The following is an 18,407-nucleotide window of genomic DNA, read 5'->3' on the forward strand; positions in this document are numbered from 1 at the left end:
AGATCAGCTTTGATTTACCGTCCCTCTGAACTTTCTGGATACGCCTTTATATATTAGCAGATTATTCTTACCATGCAGGCCCTTTTTGATGCAGAAGGTTCTCGTAAACTGCTGTTTCTGCATATTCGTCATGCTTTGGGCAAATAAATGAATCACGTTTCCTTCTCAGAAAATTCAAAAGATCACCATAGCAGCAGTATTCCGTGATGACCAGAGTGGGGCCTACAGATGCAGAGGGAATTTAAAAGGTGGGTATAAGCTTTGCTTTCAGAGTCAAAAATCTTATACAAAAATATTATTCAACTAAACACACAAAATGTCCTATTTGAAGTCACACTACACAGCATTGTCTAGACATGAAAAGTCATAGTGAAGTTACAGCAGCAGTTTCCTCATTCATGGACTAGTTACTATTGTGCAATTAAAGCTATGTCATTCCCAATTTATTTTCCCCCCATCAATAGTATCACATTGTATAAAAATTAAACAAATAAGTCTTTTTTCCCTCTTCATGTGATAATGTTTCTGGCCAGACACATCTGTATGATTTTGCTCACTTCCTGAAGGAAGTTATTTGTTCCAAATATTAGAGTAAGAGGCTTCAAACATTAATCCTTTTGATTCACTTCTGTTTACAGTAGAGCTTCGAGTTCTTTCAGCTATGTTTTTAAATAATGTAGGGTGTTATACTCTGCAGTATAATGGGAAAAATCGTTCAGATAGAACAGTCTGCTGAGACAGAAAACTAAGTTATACTAGATCTTAGAATATTAAAATGAAATTTAAAAGGGGAATTAAAAGTAACCAACAGCATAGATGTTTATAAATCATATGTATGTTTTCTGAATAAATGACTGCAGCGACAGCACTTGAATATGTAATAATGCTGCCCATTATTTCATTTGTAGGATCATTCTGTACCAATACATCCTCATAGTTTTTCTTTAGTTTAATAATTATGGCTTTCATAAGAGCAAATACTATAGTTAAGATTACATCAGGTATATTACAAACCCTATATTTTCATAAGATTATACTTTATAAAATTATCTTTTCTGTCTGAAATAGTCCAGGCATTGATTCAGGCCACAGAATTTGCTTTGTGGATCATTTGAACCAAATCCCTTCAGTAATTTTTGAATTATGCGAAGGTGAAAGGGTGGAATGTTTTGCATAAATCTAAAACTCTGAATTTTTCCAAGATTTTTTCCTTTGAAAAGTAAAATGGAGAAATTAAAAATTACAAACATTTATGTTAGCATAACATGCAAGTTACAAATTTAAATGCAGCAAAGTTAAGAAATCACTGTATATAAGCTTCAATTTTTTCTTAGATTTTATTATGTATGCATGTTAACATTACTGTTTATGTTCTTAAATATATAAAACCAAAATGCCCAGGATGTGCAGTGTAAACAAAGTTACTTACTTTGAGAACCTTACGTTTTTCATTTTTTGACTGATAAGTATTTAGAATTAATAACCCTAATATTCCAATAGTAAATGTTTGTTGCAGTTTAAATAGTTTATCTGAGGACAGTACAAGATAATACATATACCAGTTCTACAGTAGATAGTAATGAATAACTCAGTTCAGACACTAATAACCCATAAAACTATAGAACCATAGAAAGTAGGACTGAAAAGGATCTCAGGAAGTCATCAAGTCCAGCCCCCTGCTCTGTGGCTTGACCAAGAAAACCTAGACCATCCTTGACAGGTGGTTTGTCCAACTTGTTCTTAAAAGCCTCCAATGATGGGGACTCCACAATCTCCCTTGGAAGCAGATTTCAGAACTTAACTACCCTTATAGTCAAAAAGTTCTTCCTAATATCTAACCTGAATCTCCCTTGCTGCACATTAAGCCCGTTACTTTTTATCTTACCTTCAGTGGACATAGAGAACAATTGATCCCCATTCTCTTTATAGCAGACCTTAACGTATTTGAAGGCTGTTATCAGGTCCTGACTCCCCCGCAGGTTTTTTTCTCTCAAAATTAAACATGCCCTTTTAACGCCAGTTCTCATTTTTGGAAGCTAATGTTGTTGACGAGAAACATAGACGCCCATTTTGTGAACTCTTAAGAGGAAGCTGTTTTATGTGCCAATCCAATGGAGTCCAGAAATGGACCATGTGCTGGGTCATGTCAGCAAAAAACTAATCTTCATTTCTAGCCAGAATTATCCTGGTCTTGGGGTTTTTTGTGTGTGGATTTTTTAATATGGTCTCAAGTCTAGAAGAAAGGTCTTACATGAGAAGGTTAAACATTTCATCATGACTAAGCAATTCAAGGTATGTATGGAATAGATTTCTACTTCTACAATAAGGCAATTACAAAAATCCAGTAATCTCATAACTTTACCTCCAACAGTGCAGGCTCCAAGTAGATTCACAATATTAATGTGGTTACCAAGGTAACTCAGAACTTTGAGTTCAGACATTAAGGCTTCTCTCTCCGTTAAATGGGCACTTGCTGGAATGAAAAACATGTCATTCAGCAAATTCAGTATGCAATAGAAGAAAGTTAAGAAACAAAGAATATTGTACATAGTAGAAACTTACGTTTGAGCATTTTTACTGCTACTGTCATTGCAGCATCAGATTTAAACAGACCATATGCAGTAGCCTCCACAACTTTCCCAAAAGCTCCAGCACCAAGAGTTTTACCTAAAAATTGCAAGACAACTTTTAATGGGTGTAACAACATTTTACCTATCAGTGGTTCTTTTTGCTTTATATTAAAAAAAGATCAGTAGTAGATTATTGGATCAATTTAAGCCTATTTATTCTTCTCAAAGGAAATGGAAGTAGTTTAAGACAGGAAACTGCTTCCTCAAATTGCATGCTGAAAAGCAGCTGTTGTCATTATTATATACTTTAGTATGCAATATATTATTGATAGCAAATGCTATGTTTTCATGACAAGGTCTCATAGAAAAGGGATTGAAAATTTCACATTGGAAATGAAGTTAAATAAACCTAAACTAACCAAAACTCAATCGGTTTCTAGGAAACTCCCATTTCTGATCATAAGGAAGTTGTGTTGGGTCTATATAAACATAGTTGTTTCCATTTATTTCTTCAACGACTTTCCACTGAACTTCATATTTGGGTTTCTGGAAAAAAAAGGGGAAAAATGGCCATTTTACTGCTAAAACTTCAACAAGAACAACTAAGATGAATGTGTGCATCTGATTTTACCTGTAGATATTTGTACACAAGAATCATTACTATGATGCACATCAGTCCTGCTGCTACTCCAAACCCTATCAGTAAAGGAGTGAAGAGAGTGTGGGTACTGATATGTTCTAGAAAGAGACAGAGAAAGTTGTTAAATGTAAAATCTTTATCCCCTGATTTTTTTTCTTCCTCAGGGAATATTTTCTTTGTTTCGGCTGGAGCCCAGATGCTTTTCTCTTTTTCCCCTCCCCCCATCCCAAGGCTGAATATCAGAACCCTCCTAAATGGACAGAACTGTAAGATGATGTTGCCTGATGGCAAGTCGAGACATCTCTTTACCCTGGAAGCTGTGCAGTTTAGTTTGTTTCTTCAGCACTCCCAGTCCCATCAAACTAGGAAGCATGAAACCAAGACCAATTAAACTCAGGGTTTCTGCATGGTAGCACAAAGTTCTATCGTTAGCCCATTAAGACAGCTCTCGCCAATTATTTTTAGCTTTAAAAACAGGATTCATGTCAAATTAGTGAAAGAAAAAGTTTAACTGAACTTTTCTCAAAGTCCCAATTACTTAGCTTATCCAATGATTAATATGCTCTCCACAACATATTCTTTGGAAGCAAAGAATATGGACAATAACATAACCTTGTAAAGATCAATATGCCTCAGATCTGACCCATTTTTGTTTGTATATTATATATGGCACATAGTATAGAAAAAGAACAGCACAGAAACCTTAGTTTTTGCACAGAAGGAAACAACAAAGAACAACATACAGGTTGCAACTGATAAGTATTTTGACATTTCTGCAAATTCTTTTATGCTGCTATGGAGGCCAAAACGCATTAGCACCCTCTAACCAGTGTGTTTGCAGTCTGTTGTTAATTATTTTTATTATAGTGGCACCTAGAGGCTCCAACCAAACTCAGGGCCCCATTGTATTACAGTTTAAATAAACAGGACAGACAAAGGTGTGAGAGGGAACAGAGAGGGAATGTTACTGAGCAGGTCCGTGGCAGTAACAGTTTTCCTGACTCCCAGGCTGGTGCTCTGGCCACTAGACCATACTACATATATGAAGGAAGAAAATGGAAGCTAACATATTTCAGTTTTAAACATCTACTAGGTTATAACAGTCAAACATTTAAGTAGTATGATAGGAAATGCAGCTTAATATATTACTCAACCAGAGAAGCTTCAAATTACCAGGCAATATATTTAAAATATGGGTCTTATTGTAATTATTTGTGATGCACAGAGCTAAAACATCCCATCATCTTAATTACATTTTATACATTTCTATATACCATTTTGGCCACTACCTTTAACAGCAAAGTTGAAAAAAGCAGTACTTCTGGCAACATCATTGGAAGCCTCACATGATACAGTGCCATTGTTTTTGAATGTGCTGGCATCAATAGTACTTTCAACCACTATCCTTCCAAATGATGGAAAAGATGAATTTCTATAATAGATCTTCACATCCACTGCAGATATAGCTGGTGAATCGAAACACCTGGGAGAAACATTGTTGATAATTACCCCTTTATGGATAATTACTTGGAGTAAATTCTTCATTATTTGAACTTTCTTCTAAGATAAAGTTCAATATTTACAACCAGATCCTCAGCTGGTGCAAATTGACACAGCTCTATTGAAGGATTGAGCTGAAGAACTTGCTTTTTATACTCTAATGATTAGATCTGAAGTATATTTTTTCCTCTGTGTGCAGAATTATACATGTAAATCCTCCGTGACAACTTAACTGATACCTACACAGTGTGGCTCTCTGTTCTATTCTACTGGCTACTCCACATATAGAAGTTTATGAGTCTGCTGCAGCCTTTGAGCTATGGAATCTGGCTCTTTAGTTCAGGCTATTAGATCCTTAGGTCCTGGTTTCAATTCCCACTGTTGATAACTTATTCAGAGACATTGTGTTTTAATAAGATAAAAATATATCCGTGGCCAACCTACAACAGCACCATATGTATCAAAGAACAAAATACCCAGCACTGCCTTACAAGCTGTTGTTTCTATGAGCTACCTTATGAATTGGTCAAGAAAAGTAGGTTTACTCTTTTTTGACCAGTCAATTCTAATATTAAAATTTGACATCTTTACTATATAAAAGCAAGCATGCTAATTTTAGCAATATTACCAGTAACAAAAGTTATAAAACAATACAGATTTTCCTTAAGAATACTAAAAAAACATACTATTTAAGGCTTAAGAAAAATGATTCCAGTGAGATATATGGGAGTTGTTAGTACTATGTCTCTGACAGAAGACGTGAGGAGCATTTTACAATGTGTTTCACAAATATTCTACCTCAATCTTCTTAGAGACCTGGTAATTTAGTAATTTATTTTCATAATAACTCCAGACACATTTAACACGTAATCTACTGTATATACATGGAAATTTCATTATCCTATGTCTTGGAAAATTGTGTTATTACATGATAAATCCAAAAGATAATAGCCATATATAGAATCTCTTCTGTAACTATCATTCTGTGAAGTTACATAATTAGGGTCAAATTCACCTCCGGGTAAAAAAGGTGTGAAGCCTTTCTAGTCAGTTGGCTTACAGCAGAACTCAATTTGGCCTTTAATGTCTACCCAGTAAAATACACTGAGTATCCTCCCTTCAAGGAACAAAACAAAAACAAAAAAACACCAAACAAAGAAACAGCACAAACCTAAAACAATCAAGACTATGCTCACAGAAATAATGCAACATTTGAACAGGTATTTGACTGTCTTCTTTCAACATCTTATTGCTTGAATTTTAAATCAGGTGTGTCAGGTCACTTTTAAGGTACATTCTGGAAATTACTAACCTCTGCTCAGTTCCTGGACAGAAACGCCAATCTATTGTAGGGGCAGGGAAGCCAGCTGCCACACATTGGAGCATGCCATTGCTAAGTCTGTCCGAAGTGAGAATCTCTGGTCTTGCTGCAATAAAATAAGTGAATACTCACGCTTTTGGTGAATAAATAATTTTCATTCTGATTTATTACTAATTCTGGCCCTAATTTTGCCAGCATTTATGCATTAGACTTCCATTGGACTACTCACTTCCATAAAGTCGTGCATGTGCATGAGCATTTGAAGGACCAAAGCCTGTATGACCACATCTTTCCTACAGTATTATTTTTAACATTAGCTACCTATGAAAATATATTCAATTTAAAATTATTATGTTGACAGGCTAGCCTAGATTTTCCAAAGAAGACAAAAGTGAATCAATGCAAAATATTTGATCTGTGCAAGAATTTAAAACAACACAATCACAGCTGACAAGAGTTTAACCCACCAGAAAAAAAACACACTTTCCATATTTTGGAACAATTAATAAAGTTCCAACTTCTCTGCTTGCTGATCCCCCTAACATGCATTAACACTGTTTTTTTCATGATTGTGAATGTACTGTATCTGTCACACCACACTTCTGTTACATCTGCCTTTTATGTAAAACAACACCATTGCACATCCAGGAAAGATACTACAATGAAATATACAAGAATTTCCCACAATGAATTGACTAGAGAGTTGGGATTTGCTGTGTATTTAAAACACTCTGCAAATTCTCTAGATCATAGTTGATACAGAGCAAGATTGTTCTAAGAAGCTACCCAGCAAATTAAATATCAAAGGCAACTGCCCAAAAGGGTTTGAGCAGTGCACAATAAAATATAGATGTATATTTACAAATACATTGTCATTGATAGTTCAGGCTTGGATTTTACAAAAACTGCTTTTAAGAGATTGCACATGTAGGAAATAAAACTAATATTTGGATGGGTTTCAGAGTAACAGCCGTGTTAGTCTATATTCGCAAAAAGAAAAGGAGTACTTGTGGCACCTTAGAGACTAACAAATTTATTTGAGCATAAGCTACAGCTGTAGCTCATGAAAGCTTATGCTCAAATAAATTTGTTAGTCTCTAAGGAGCCACAAGTACTCCTTTTCTTTTTGTTAATATTTGGATGAATACATTAGATTCCTAAAAAGTAAGTCACAGTTAATTCATTACTTTACAAAACATTGTATTGAGCTGCTTCCTTTCCTCAAGACACTATATTTTGTTTTAGTATATCAAGAAATAACAATATTGATGTATTTATTTAAAAGATTGTTATCTGAGCACAAGAAGAGAACATACCAATAAAGCAGAATTTCTACATAGTGATCCAGTTTCTGAGAACTTTTGGAAGAACAGGCAATAACAGAGTATAACAATAACAGAGTTTTGACAACTTTTCTAAAACACTCTGTGAGGATTCATTTAATAGAGGATTTGGACAGTTCTAATAAATGCAGAAGTCACATTTACCACCATATGTATCTTAGCTTCCTTTCAAATAACTGTAAACGACACTAGTGGAAGATTCAATTTGCTGAAATCTCCAAGGACATTGAACAATTCATAGATGCCATTAAAAGATCTTTTTAATGCATTATTTTTCATAGACACAGAAGACCAAATTCTCATGTGCTGTAAATTGATGAAGCTGTATTGACTCTAGTGAAGCTAGTATGTACATTTACACCAGCTGAGATGCATGTACTGTAATTTGTTTGTGGACATGAATTTCATTGTCCATTTTACTTCCTAATTAAACTTGATGCAATAAAATGCATTCACATCCTCAATCGTATCCTCACCTACTAGTGAGACGTTTTAGGAACTGAAAGCTCCTTCACTTCTAAATTTGCATGTAATGTTTGATTCAAAGCATCAAACAATTAACCTTGTTGCAATATGCTGGGTTCTATTTGCAACATTTAGTGTAGGACATTCTGATCATGCACATCTTGGACAATGGAGGAGTTCATGGACAATATCTAACTTTTTTTAAGGCCCAATTCCAAAACAGTCACATTCAGAATTTTTTTAACTTAACTAAAACTGATACTCACTGACTGATGACTGCTTTCAAACGCAAACATGACTCTTTAGAAATACATACTGTACACACTGGGCAATATGCCATCCAGCACAGATTATTGCTAGAAAAAGATGGACAAATTAATAGTCAAACTGAATTTAAGAGGAAATTGAACGTTAGATACTTTAAAAATATCATGTTGGGTGAAGCCTGAATCTAGCTTTGGGTGAAGGAAACAAAAATAAAAAATATGCAGGTCCATTGTTCAGTAAAAGCCAAGTACAACAACAACATGCAAGCCAGTACCTACAAGTTATACACTAGATTCAAGTTGGGTTTGAATCTGATCTTGGTTTTAGGAGCATAAAAATACGGTTACCTTTTCGTAACTGTTGTTCTTTGAGATGTGTTGTTCATGTTCATTCCATTGTAGGTGTGTGTGCTCGCCACATGCACCAGTGCTGGAAGTTTTTCCCTCAGTGATATCTGTAGGGGACCTCCTCCGGCATCCACTGGAGTGGCGTGAGTATGCACCGGTATGAGGGGCGCCACCGGCTCCCCCATCCCTGAGTTCCTTCTTGCCGGAACTCCAACAGAGGGGAAAGAGAGTAGGTCATGAAATGGACATGAGCAACACATCTTGAAGAACAACAGTTACGAAAAGGTAACTATCTTTTCTTCTTTGAGTGCTTGCTCATGTCCATTCCATTGTAGGTGTAGTACCACCGGAGACAGGTAGTTCATGGACGTGTCAATTGCAACACAGCTCTGCCAAAGCCAGCACCATCTCAGGTGCTGAGTGATGGCATAATGCGTTGTGAAAATGTGTACTAAAGACCACGTTGTGGCCCTGCATATATCCTGGATAGGGATGTGCGCCAGGAAGGCAGCTGAAGACGCCTGTACCCTAGTCGAATGGGCCTTCACTATCGGTAGAGACACAGCCTGTGTCAACTCGTAACAACTATGGATGCAGGTGATGATCGAATTTGAAATTCTCTGAGAGGACACCGGAAGGCCCTTCATCCTGTTAGCTATTGCAATAAAGAGCTGGGTTGATCTGCGGAAGGGCTTGGTGCCCTCCAGGTAGAACCCCAGGGCGTGCCTGACATGTGCCTAGGTGCCAGTGTAGCCGTCTCTCCTCATTGGTCGTGTGAGGCTTCGGACAGAACACCGGGAGGAAGATATCCAGGTTGACATGGAAGTGTGACACCACCTTAAGCAGAAAAGCCAGCTGAAGCCACAGCTGGACCTTGTTCTTTTAGAATATTGTGTACGGGGGCTCTGAAGTGAGAGCTCTAATCTCAGAGACACGCCTCGCTGAGGTAATCGCTACAAGGAGTGCAACCTTCCACGACAGGTGGGAAAGGGAACAAGAAGCCATGGGCTCAAAGGGCGGACCCATGAGCCTGGAGAGGACTAGGTTGAGGTCACGTTGGGGAACTGGGTACTGGACTGGTGGAAAGAGCCTTTCCAGGCCCTTCAGAAACCTGATCCACATCTCATGCGAGAATACCTATCTCCTGGACACAACAATGGAAGGCTGATATGGCTGCCAAGTGCACCTTGATCACAGAGAAGGCGAGGCCCTGGTGCTTTAAGTGAAGCAGGTAATCCAGGATAGACTGCAGAGACGACTGTGTCAGGGAAATGTTGCACTCCCGACACCCAGCAGGAGAAACACTTCCACGTTGCCAGGTCGCTGTGGTGGAGGGCTTTCTGCTATCCAAGAGAACCTGCTGTACCTGACTAGAGCAGACCTGTTCCTCTGGATTCAACCATACAGCATCCAAGCTGTGAGGTGGAGAGAGGTGAGGTTTTGGTGCAGGAGCCGACTATGATCCTGCTACAGTAGGTCTGGGTGACTGGGAAGTAGCCACGGGGCTGGCATAGCCAGCCCATGAGTATGCCACACCAATGCTGCCAAAGCCATGCCGGGTCAATCATAATGACTCATGCCTTATCCCTCTTGATTTTTGCTTATGAGGGGAATTGGTGGGAAGGCATACATCAGGTCCCCTGACCATGACAGGAGAAATGCATTGGAAAGCGAGCCTGGGCGGAGGCTTTGGAGAGAGCAGAACTGATCACACTTTCTGTTCTGTCTGGTGGCAAGCTCAAGGAGCTCCCCACTTCTAGAAGAGCACTCTGACGACCTCAGAGTGGAGAGACCACTCATGGTGAGAGAAGAAGGACCTGCTGAGGTGATCTGCCAATGTGTTCTGGATGCTGGGGAGGTGCGAGATTTCCAGGTGGATTGCATGCTGAATGTAGAAGTCCCACAGACGAACGTGCTCCCTCTTGCCTGTTGACATATAACATGGGAAGCAGTGTTATCCATCAATACCTGCACAACCCAACTGGACAGTTGTGGAAGGAAGACACTTCAGGGCAGACAGATGGCCCTGAGCTCCCTGATGTTTATATGTAATGCAAGCTCCTCTTGACACCATAACCCTTGAGTCCACAGTGTACTGAGATGTGCTCCCCATCCGAGGTTGGATGCATCCAAAATCAGGGAGACCATAGGTTGTGGGCTCACGAACAGCACACCTTCCAACATCAACGTCGGGTCAGACCACCACTGCAGAGAGATAGGTATCCTCAGAGGGACTGTGATGACTTTGTGTAGGTGATGTCTGGCTGGGGCGTAGACCGATGTCAGCCACATCGGGAGAGGACGCAGCCTGAGTCTCACATAGTGGACAACATACATGCATGCTGCCATGTGACCCAATAGTCTGAGACAGACCCCGGCCATGGTGAACGGATGTGAGGTGATGCTGGCAATCAGATCTGACATTGCCTTGAACCTGGCCTCTGGTAGAAATGCTCTGGCTCGGGTAGAGTCGAGACTCGCTCCAATAAACTCTATCTGTTGGACCGGGATTAATGTTGATTTTTGTTCATTTATCAGCAGGCCCAGGGCTTGACAAGTGGCTCACAACTTCTCAATGCTGCACTGGACTGGGACCCTAGAGCAGCCCTTGATGAGCCAGTCATCGAGGTACGCGTAAATCTGGATACCCCAATGTCTGAGGTAGGCCCCCATCATCAACATGCATTTCATAAACACCCTTGGTGTCGTTGCTACGCCAAAAGGAGCACTGTGAATTGGTAGTGGGCGGTCCCAACTACGAAATGTAGGAACCATCTGTGACTGTGGAATATTGATATGTGAAAGTAAGCATCCTTCAGATCGAGGGTGGCATTCCAGTCTCCTGGATCCAGGGAAGGAATGATGGAGGCCAAGGAGAACATGCGGAACTTCAACTTCTTGAGGTACTTGTTGAGCCTCCGTAGGTTGAGGACAGGGAACAGACTCCCCCCTTGGCTTTTGGGATTTAAAAATAGTGGGAGTAAAACCCTTTCCCTCTCAGATGCAGTGGGACTTCCTCCATGACTCCTACCCGCAGAAAGCCCTGCACCTCCCGAGCGAGTGGATGCCCATGAGAAGGGTTCCTGAAGACAGATGGAGAGGGTGGTGGGAGGAGGGGATAGAAATAAATTGGAGGGTATATCCCCCTGCTACTGTGCTAAGGACCCACCGGTCTGATGTTATAGAAGCCCAGGCAGGGATGAAGGGGGACAGACGGTTGGAAAATAACAGGGGAGCAGGATCCAGGACACAGGCTGGAAGGTTGTCCTCGAGCACATCTCAAAATGCCTGCTTGTTACCCAGTTGGTTACGGGTGGAGCTCGAGTGAGCAGAGAACGCCGGCTGATGGCCTTGCCAGTGCTTATAACTCTTGCTCTTATTGTGGAAAGGGCTGCTCCTGAACCTGTGGGTGTGCTGCAGCTTAAACTGCTTCCTTGCCAGCCCCAGCATGTACAGCCCCAGGGAGCGCAAGGGAGCCATCGAGTCTTTCAGGCCATGCAATTTACTGTCCATTTGATCGGAAAATAGTGCCAGGCCATCGAATGGGAGATCCTGGATGGATTGTTGAACCTCTTTCGATAAGCCCTACAACTGCAACCAGGATGCCCGTCTTATTGAAATGGCCAAAGCCATGGTCCGGGCACAGAGTCTGCCACATCTGAGGCCGTTTGGAGGGCTGCCCTGGCCACTGCCCTGCTCTCATAGCCAGGAATTCTTTCCTGGGTTCCTCTGGAGGCGAATCAGAGAACTTGGCCATGAACTTCCAAATATTAAAATCATAATGTCCAACCAAGGCCTGATGGTTGGCCACTCTCAGCTGGAGGCTGGACATAGAATAAATTTTTCTACCAAACAGATTGAGCCTCTTTGCCTCCTTGTTCTTAGGCGTTGATCCCAGTTAGCCATCTATCATGCTCATTGGCTGCCAACAGAACCAGTGAGCTTGGAGCAGGGTGGGTATAAAGATACTCATACTCCTTAGTGGGGACGTAGTATTTTCTTTCTGCCCGCTTGGAGATGGGGGGGGCAGGGTTTGCTGTGATCCTCTTCAAGAGCTCCTGGTGGGCCCTGGCATTGTCCTGGGGAACTGAGTGAGAGGGTCCTGTTATCGCCTCATCGGGCAAAGATGATGAGGGGGCAGATACAGGCAGGTCTGCCAACTCTGCCGCTTCTGACCTAAAAACCAGATATCAGTCCTAGACTCCGTAAGCAGTTTGTTTTTTTCTGGGCTAGCCTCTTCCACTGCTATTGAGTTCTCTCTAGTTTCCTCTAATTTAATGCAGTAAGGAGCCTCATCAGGAGTCAAATGAATGTAGAGTAAATAGAATCAAATGTGGACTAGCTTTGGCAAGTGTGGACACAGAGTTTCTCATTAAGTTATCCTATTCTGAGAAATATTTTATTATGGTTCATTTTATGACTTCCAATATCTAATTATCCTTAATTTAAAAGCAGATAGGATTTTAATGATTATATGTTGCTTACTGCTTTGGCTATAACATGTTAATTATTTAACGTTTCATTAAATTGTTCTGCATACTTGCATATTCCCTTCAATAATCAGTCATTAAATGCTTTAAATCTCTAATTTCATTAAGTTTATTAACTGTTATTCAGCTCTTATTGATGTTTATTCCAAATATAGTAAAGAGGAACTAAAGATGTCACTACTATTTATAACTCAACGGTCTAGCAGTTAACATTGTTAATTTAATTACCAATTTCTTTTTCCTTCATCATTAACAGAGGAAAATAAATATCTAAAAGTAACACTTCTATTGCCATTGTCTATCACTGTAGTCACTGGAAGAGGACTTTCTTCCTACAGCTCCAGTTTCTGGAGACTCCATATATTTTCAGTAGGGCTTTCTGATATCTGGGAAACTTGAATTTAGCATCATGTGATTTGTAACATCATGGTGGTAACGTAACTAGTTTCCCACCTGTAGCATCATCCTGAACTGCATATATAATACTTTGTTGATTGTCGCAACCTATATTTAAGTTTGAAAACGTCTTCACTAATTTCTAGCTGGACTGTAGTTGCTAGTCTGAAGATTTCTATCATTTCTTAATTGTTACTCCCTTCAGCATGCTGTTTGTCAATTTATATTTTAATCTTTGGCTTTTTATTTTAAAGTTCCCTCTTTTTAAATTAATTTATGTCACACTTACTGTGACCCAAAGCCTTTATTTAGCAATTCTGTAGTACATGAACTTAACATATCCTCCTGCCAAACTTATTTTAATCTAGTGCAGATAGTTTTGCACTGGGCTTTCATATCTTCTGACAAATGATTCAAAATGGAATATTTTTTTTAAATAAAATAAAGATACTCCTCCTGATTACGAATCCAGTTTTTCATGTTTAATCAGTATCTGCTGCCAAAGTCAGATGCATAAACATTAGAAGCTATATCCTGGCAATTTAAGCTCAACTCCCACTTACTTCAACGAGAGTTCTGCAAACAGAATGAGACCAGGATCTGGCCCTCAGCCATTATAAAGCACTGGAATGACAGTTACTTATCTATTTATTAATCAAACCACTTAAAATAATAACATAAACCTATATTTAGTTTGTCTTTCATATTGAGAAGAAATGAACAATTTATTTACTCTTTAAAAATAAAAACTAAAATTTAAAAAGACATATCTGACCAAAGAAGCTAAAATGCCTGGAAAAAAAAACAGTCAGAAAACATTGGCAGGCCAAATTTACCTGAAAGCTTGTACAAATATGAAAGACCAATAGAAATTATTTTATTTTATTTATTTAAAATTCCAAAGAAAACTTTTTTTAAGCAAATAAAATATTTGCAATCCAGGCACTGTTGCAACGTTTCCTATGAGGTGCTGCGTGCCTCCTTTGAGGTGGCTAAAAATCCTCAACTCCCATTAACTGTTGAAACAAAAAAGAAGGAGACTTGAATACTGGTGGTTGCAAACACAAGCAGTTCTAGACAAGCTCAGTCAGAAGGCATTTATTTTATCTGATGCCACAGCTGTAGAAGTGACCATGAGAGCAGCCACTAAGTAATACACAGCCAAACTGTTCCTAACCTGCTACCTATTACTGAACTGCTTTGTTAACCTGGAATGTCTACATTCAGTCTCAGAACCCTGGAGCACTTGCTGTGAAGAACTGACAGGCTACTTCTGGCAGGCAGATATGACATCCCAAATCTGAGAGATCCAGTCAGGTTCACAGGAACTGATGGCCACATACATAACTCACAATTCTTTTAGTTCCCAAGTGGCATCATTGGTAATGTGCTACAATATTGTGAATGGTGATAATGTGTAAAACTCAAATGTTAACACACGGCAACACATGGGAGCAATTCAGTAATTAGTGCTGAACATTTAATACAATTATTGTATCCTAAAGAAATAGTCTTGACTAAAAACCCTAATCCATCTCTAGAGAACAGTATTTTGTAATTAAAACAAATCAATAGGATAGGATTTGGTGTAAATTTACATTTCTACATTATGGATAATGCTCTCACATTTTTCAACATGTTACTACTACCAAGTTATTCCTTTTGCCATTCAGCTTGCAGTGCCTCCCCTGTTCTCCTGAGCTTCCTCTAAGCTTTTTGCTTGTGATCCTCTATTGCTTTGATTTTTGTTAAATTTGGTGTTACTAAATGCCAATTTTTGCTTGGTGAGAGCAGGAAACTCTTACAGGATGGCTTAAATAGGAAGGCCAGAGCTTACTAACAGTTTCATTTCCTACACTACGCTTTTGTCTTGAAGAATGCTGTTTTGCATCTAAACTAACACTCTGGAATTTGTATACAACTTTTGCTTAGGAACGACAATATACACACTTCTAAAGTTATGTCGGCCTTTTTGAAAACACATAATCTACATTATTTTGCAGATGTAATGAGACTGCCGAAATGCTAGCATGCACATCAGTGAGTGCAATCTCCTCATCAAGATTTCATTGTTGGCGTGTAGTTCAAACAAATTTATGCAATTAATACCCTAAATTGGTTTCTGATCTGCATTTTTTTGTTACTCTAGCCTCCATAGCCACCTTAAATTATTGTTTTCTGAGGTCAGGTTTCCAGGTTCTACAGACTTTTCCCCCCCATATAAACCACCAGATCAGTATTTAAAAATTGCTCAACACTTAACCTCCAGAATTCACCTCCTATGATCATTAGCAAGGTGTATTCCATAGAATTTAAGGTCAGGAATGACATAAAATGTATTTGCATAAGTACTCTGTTCTTTTATATCTTGAAATTTATATAGTTTTACAGACTGTACTTTGTATTAAACATTGTCTCCTATGTTGAGCCACACTGTGATATCTTGTACATGCGCTGAATTTTGTAAAATACGTCTGTGATAATAAAAAGTTTCAGACTGTTCATTTTACTTACTGTTCACATAGACATTAAATGGTATAGAGGACTTGGCATCAGAATTGGATACAAAAAATGTGTAAATGCCTCCTTCTGTTCCTTTTAATCGGGTAAGGTGAAGTTCACTCCTGTATCTGTAAAGACAGAGAAATTAAACATTACCACGTTTGTCACTCACTAAGTGAATGGAAGGCCAGTTGCTAAGTGATGAAGTTAATTTAAAGATATTCTGAATGTGAACGTTCAGACTGTTTATGTCACAGTTTATGCTGAAAACCACATTTTACTATATTTAAAGCTCTCTTAGGGCTAAATCTTGCCCTTGCCAATACAGGGAACAAAGTGGGGAAGGAGCCAGAAAGGGTTTGCATAAACAGCAATATGCACACTATAAGCAGGGGTGGTAGGTTTGTAGAGATTTTGGTGATGCCCAGAACCTGCCCCCGCACAAACTCTGCTCCCCCCAAACTCCACCCCCCACCTGCCCAAGGCTCTGGGAGGGAGTTTGGGTGGGGGAGGAGGTCTGGGATGCAGGCCCTAGGCTGGGGCACGGGATTGAGGTGCAAGCTCTGGGAGGGAGTGCAGGGGTGAGGCTGTAGATGAGGGGTTTGGGGTATGGGAGGGGCTCAGGGTGAGAGTAGGAGTGTGGAGGGTGAGGGCTCTGTCTGGGGCTGGGGGGGTTGTGGTGTTGGAGGAGGCTGGGGGCTAAGGCAGAGGGTTGGGGTGCGGGGGATGAGGGCTCTGGCTGGGGTTGAAGATGAGGGGTTTGTGGTGTTGGGAGAGGCTCAGGGCTAAGGCGGAGGGTTGGAGTGCAGGGGGATGAGGGCTCTGGCTGGGACGGGGGATAAGGTGTTTGAAGGGCTCAGGGCTAGGATAGAAGGTTGAGGGTGCTGTGGGAGGGTGAAAGCTCTGGCTGGGGGTGTGGACTCTGGGGTGGGGCAGTGCTGGAGATGAGTTTGGGGTGCAGGCAGGCTGCTCCGGGACAGGGGCCAGAGAGAAGGACTCCCGCTAGCCCTTTCCCTGCCAGCAGCAGCAAGCTCTCGGGGAGGAGCCCCCCTGTTCCGCCCCCCAGCAACACACTAACCCCACCACTGTCACTTCATGTGCTCCTAGGGCCCCTCTCAGGTCCAGGAATCTCCCTCGCCTCCGCCGTGGTGGGTGCCGGGGGATGCTGCGTGCGCCTCCTCCCCTGCTGTTGCCCCTGACTGTAGCCTCACTGGGGGTGAGGAATGGGGCTGCCTCCTTGCCCAGCATGGGGCAGGAGCAGTGACTGCGGGCGGGGGGGTCCCCTGTGCTGCTGGAGGGTCCCTCCGGAAAAGGGAAGTGTCTGAGGTGGAAGGGCAGGCTCAGAGTCAGTCTGCCCTGGCAGTGGAGATGTGGGGCACTAGGACCCTGCGGCAGCATGGGGGGAGGCAGCATGGAGCTGCACAGAAGAGGCAAGGACTTCTGGGGCCCAGGGAGGTGTGTAGGGGCAGCAAGAGGGGGCCAGGGGACACTCGTGGGAGGCGCGGGGGGCTGGGGAGGACACCCGGCCCCAAATATTGGTGGAGCTGGGTCCCTGGGCTCTGAATATTGCTGGAGCTCAGGCACCACCTCAGAATATAACTCGCCGCCTATGACTAGGAGGGTTTAGAAGGTATCCACCTGTAGTCCACAAGAGTGTGCTAGCAGATATACTCAGCTGGCACAACACAGTGACCACAGAGAGGGCATAATTATGCACAAACAGATAAGCATCTATGCCATCATCCACAGTAAGACAGCACCAGGAGCAGCAAGAAGGTTCTCCCATACCACAAAGTTGAAAACAAGCACCACATGGCATAATAAGCCAGCATCCTGCTCTGTGCCAGGAGGATTTCTTGAACATTTCTCGTTCCCCAGTCCTTTTGGGATTGGGGGCAAGGGAGTGATTTCTTTTGCATCTCCCCACCCTCATCTTCTGTTGGAAGATTCTAGTAGCTGTCTCAAATTAAATCAGTCATGCTTATAATTACTCATATTACCTGTTATTGCCTACAGTCTTGAATTTGACATAATGATCAGATGAATTGTGTAATGTTTCATTCATATACAACCACAGTTCTTCTTCTGGTCTTGGATATGCCTCATACTCAACTATTAAATTTAGATTTTCCCCAGCATTCACATCTACTGTTGTATTCTTCGTGGTAGACACATTGACAAATCCTTTATCTGATTGCCATAATAAGAAAAAGAAAAACAATTTTAAAGGTAATTTTTACCCAATCTTCAGTATTCTATTCTAATCTTCTCGTATTTTACACTATTTACTAATATCAGGTAAGTGATCCAACATCAAGCTGTGAGACAGAAAACCTTATCTAGGAAGCATACTCTGAACTCTCACAAGCTAAAACCAAGTCCACTAGTTACATATGGGATTGAAGCCTTGGCTGCAAAAGAGAGCGACAACCAAACAATTTACAGCAGCCATAGTTGGCAAACCTACAGTTGTTTTGCAGAAGTAATTTAATCTTCTGATAATAAATTGAAATATCCTGACCAGGCTCCTGGAAAAATTGAGTACATGCTTAAATTTTACTAATGT

At 40.8% G+C, this 18,407-nt stretch overlaps 1 protein-coding gene across 5 annotated transcripts in view; it reads right to left on the bottom strand.

Moving 5' to 3' along the window:
- The window catches only part of KIT (KIT proto-oncogene, receptor tyrosine kinase), an 81,192-nt gene that overhangs the window by 15,532 nt on the left and 47,253 nt on the right, over positions 1–18,407 (bottom strand). For all 5 annotated transcript variants that reach the window (XM_038399728.1, XM_043513807.1, XM_043513805.1 and 2 more), the window contains 9 exons: positions 17,842–18,031; positions 15,854–15,969; positions 6,023–6,137; positions 4,500–4,693; positions 3,202–3,308; positions 2,990–3,116; positions 2,563–2,667; positions 2,363–2,473; positions 72–222 (listed from right to left, as the gene is read on the bottom strand). In XM_038399728.1, the coding sequence (XP_038255656.1) occupies positions 72–222; positions 2,363–2,473; positions 2,563–2,667; positions 2,990–3,116; positions 3,202–3,308; positions 4,500–4,693; positions 6,023–6,137; positions 15,854–15,969; positions 17,842–18,031 (1,216 nt within the window). The remainder of the gene's footprint in view (positions 1–71; positions 223–2,362; positions 2,474–2,562; positions 2,668–2,989; positions 3,117–3,201; positions 3,309–4,499; positions 4,694–6,022; positions 6,138–15,853; positions 15,970–17,841; positions 18,032–18,407) is intronic.

This window comes from Dermochelys coriacea, chromosome 4 (assembly GCF_009764565.3).
Source record: "Dermochelys coriacea isolate rDerCor1 chromosome 4, rDerCor1.pri.v4, whole genome shotgun sequence".
Lineage (NCBI taxonomy): Eukaryota > Metazoa > Chordata > Testudines > Dermochelyidae > Dermochelys > Dermochelys coriacea.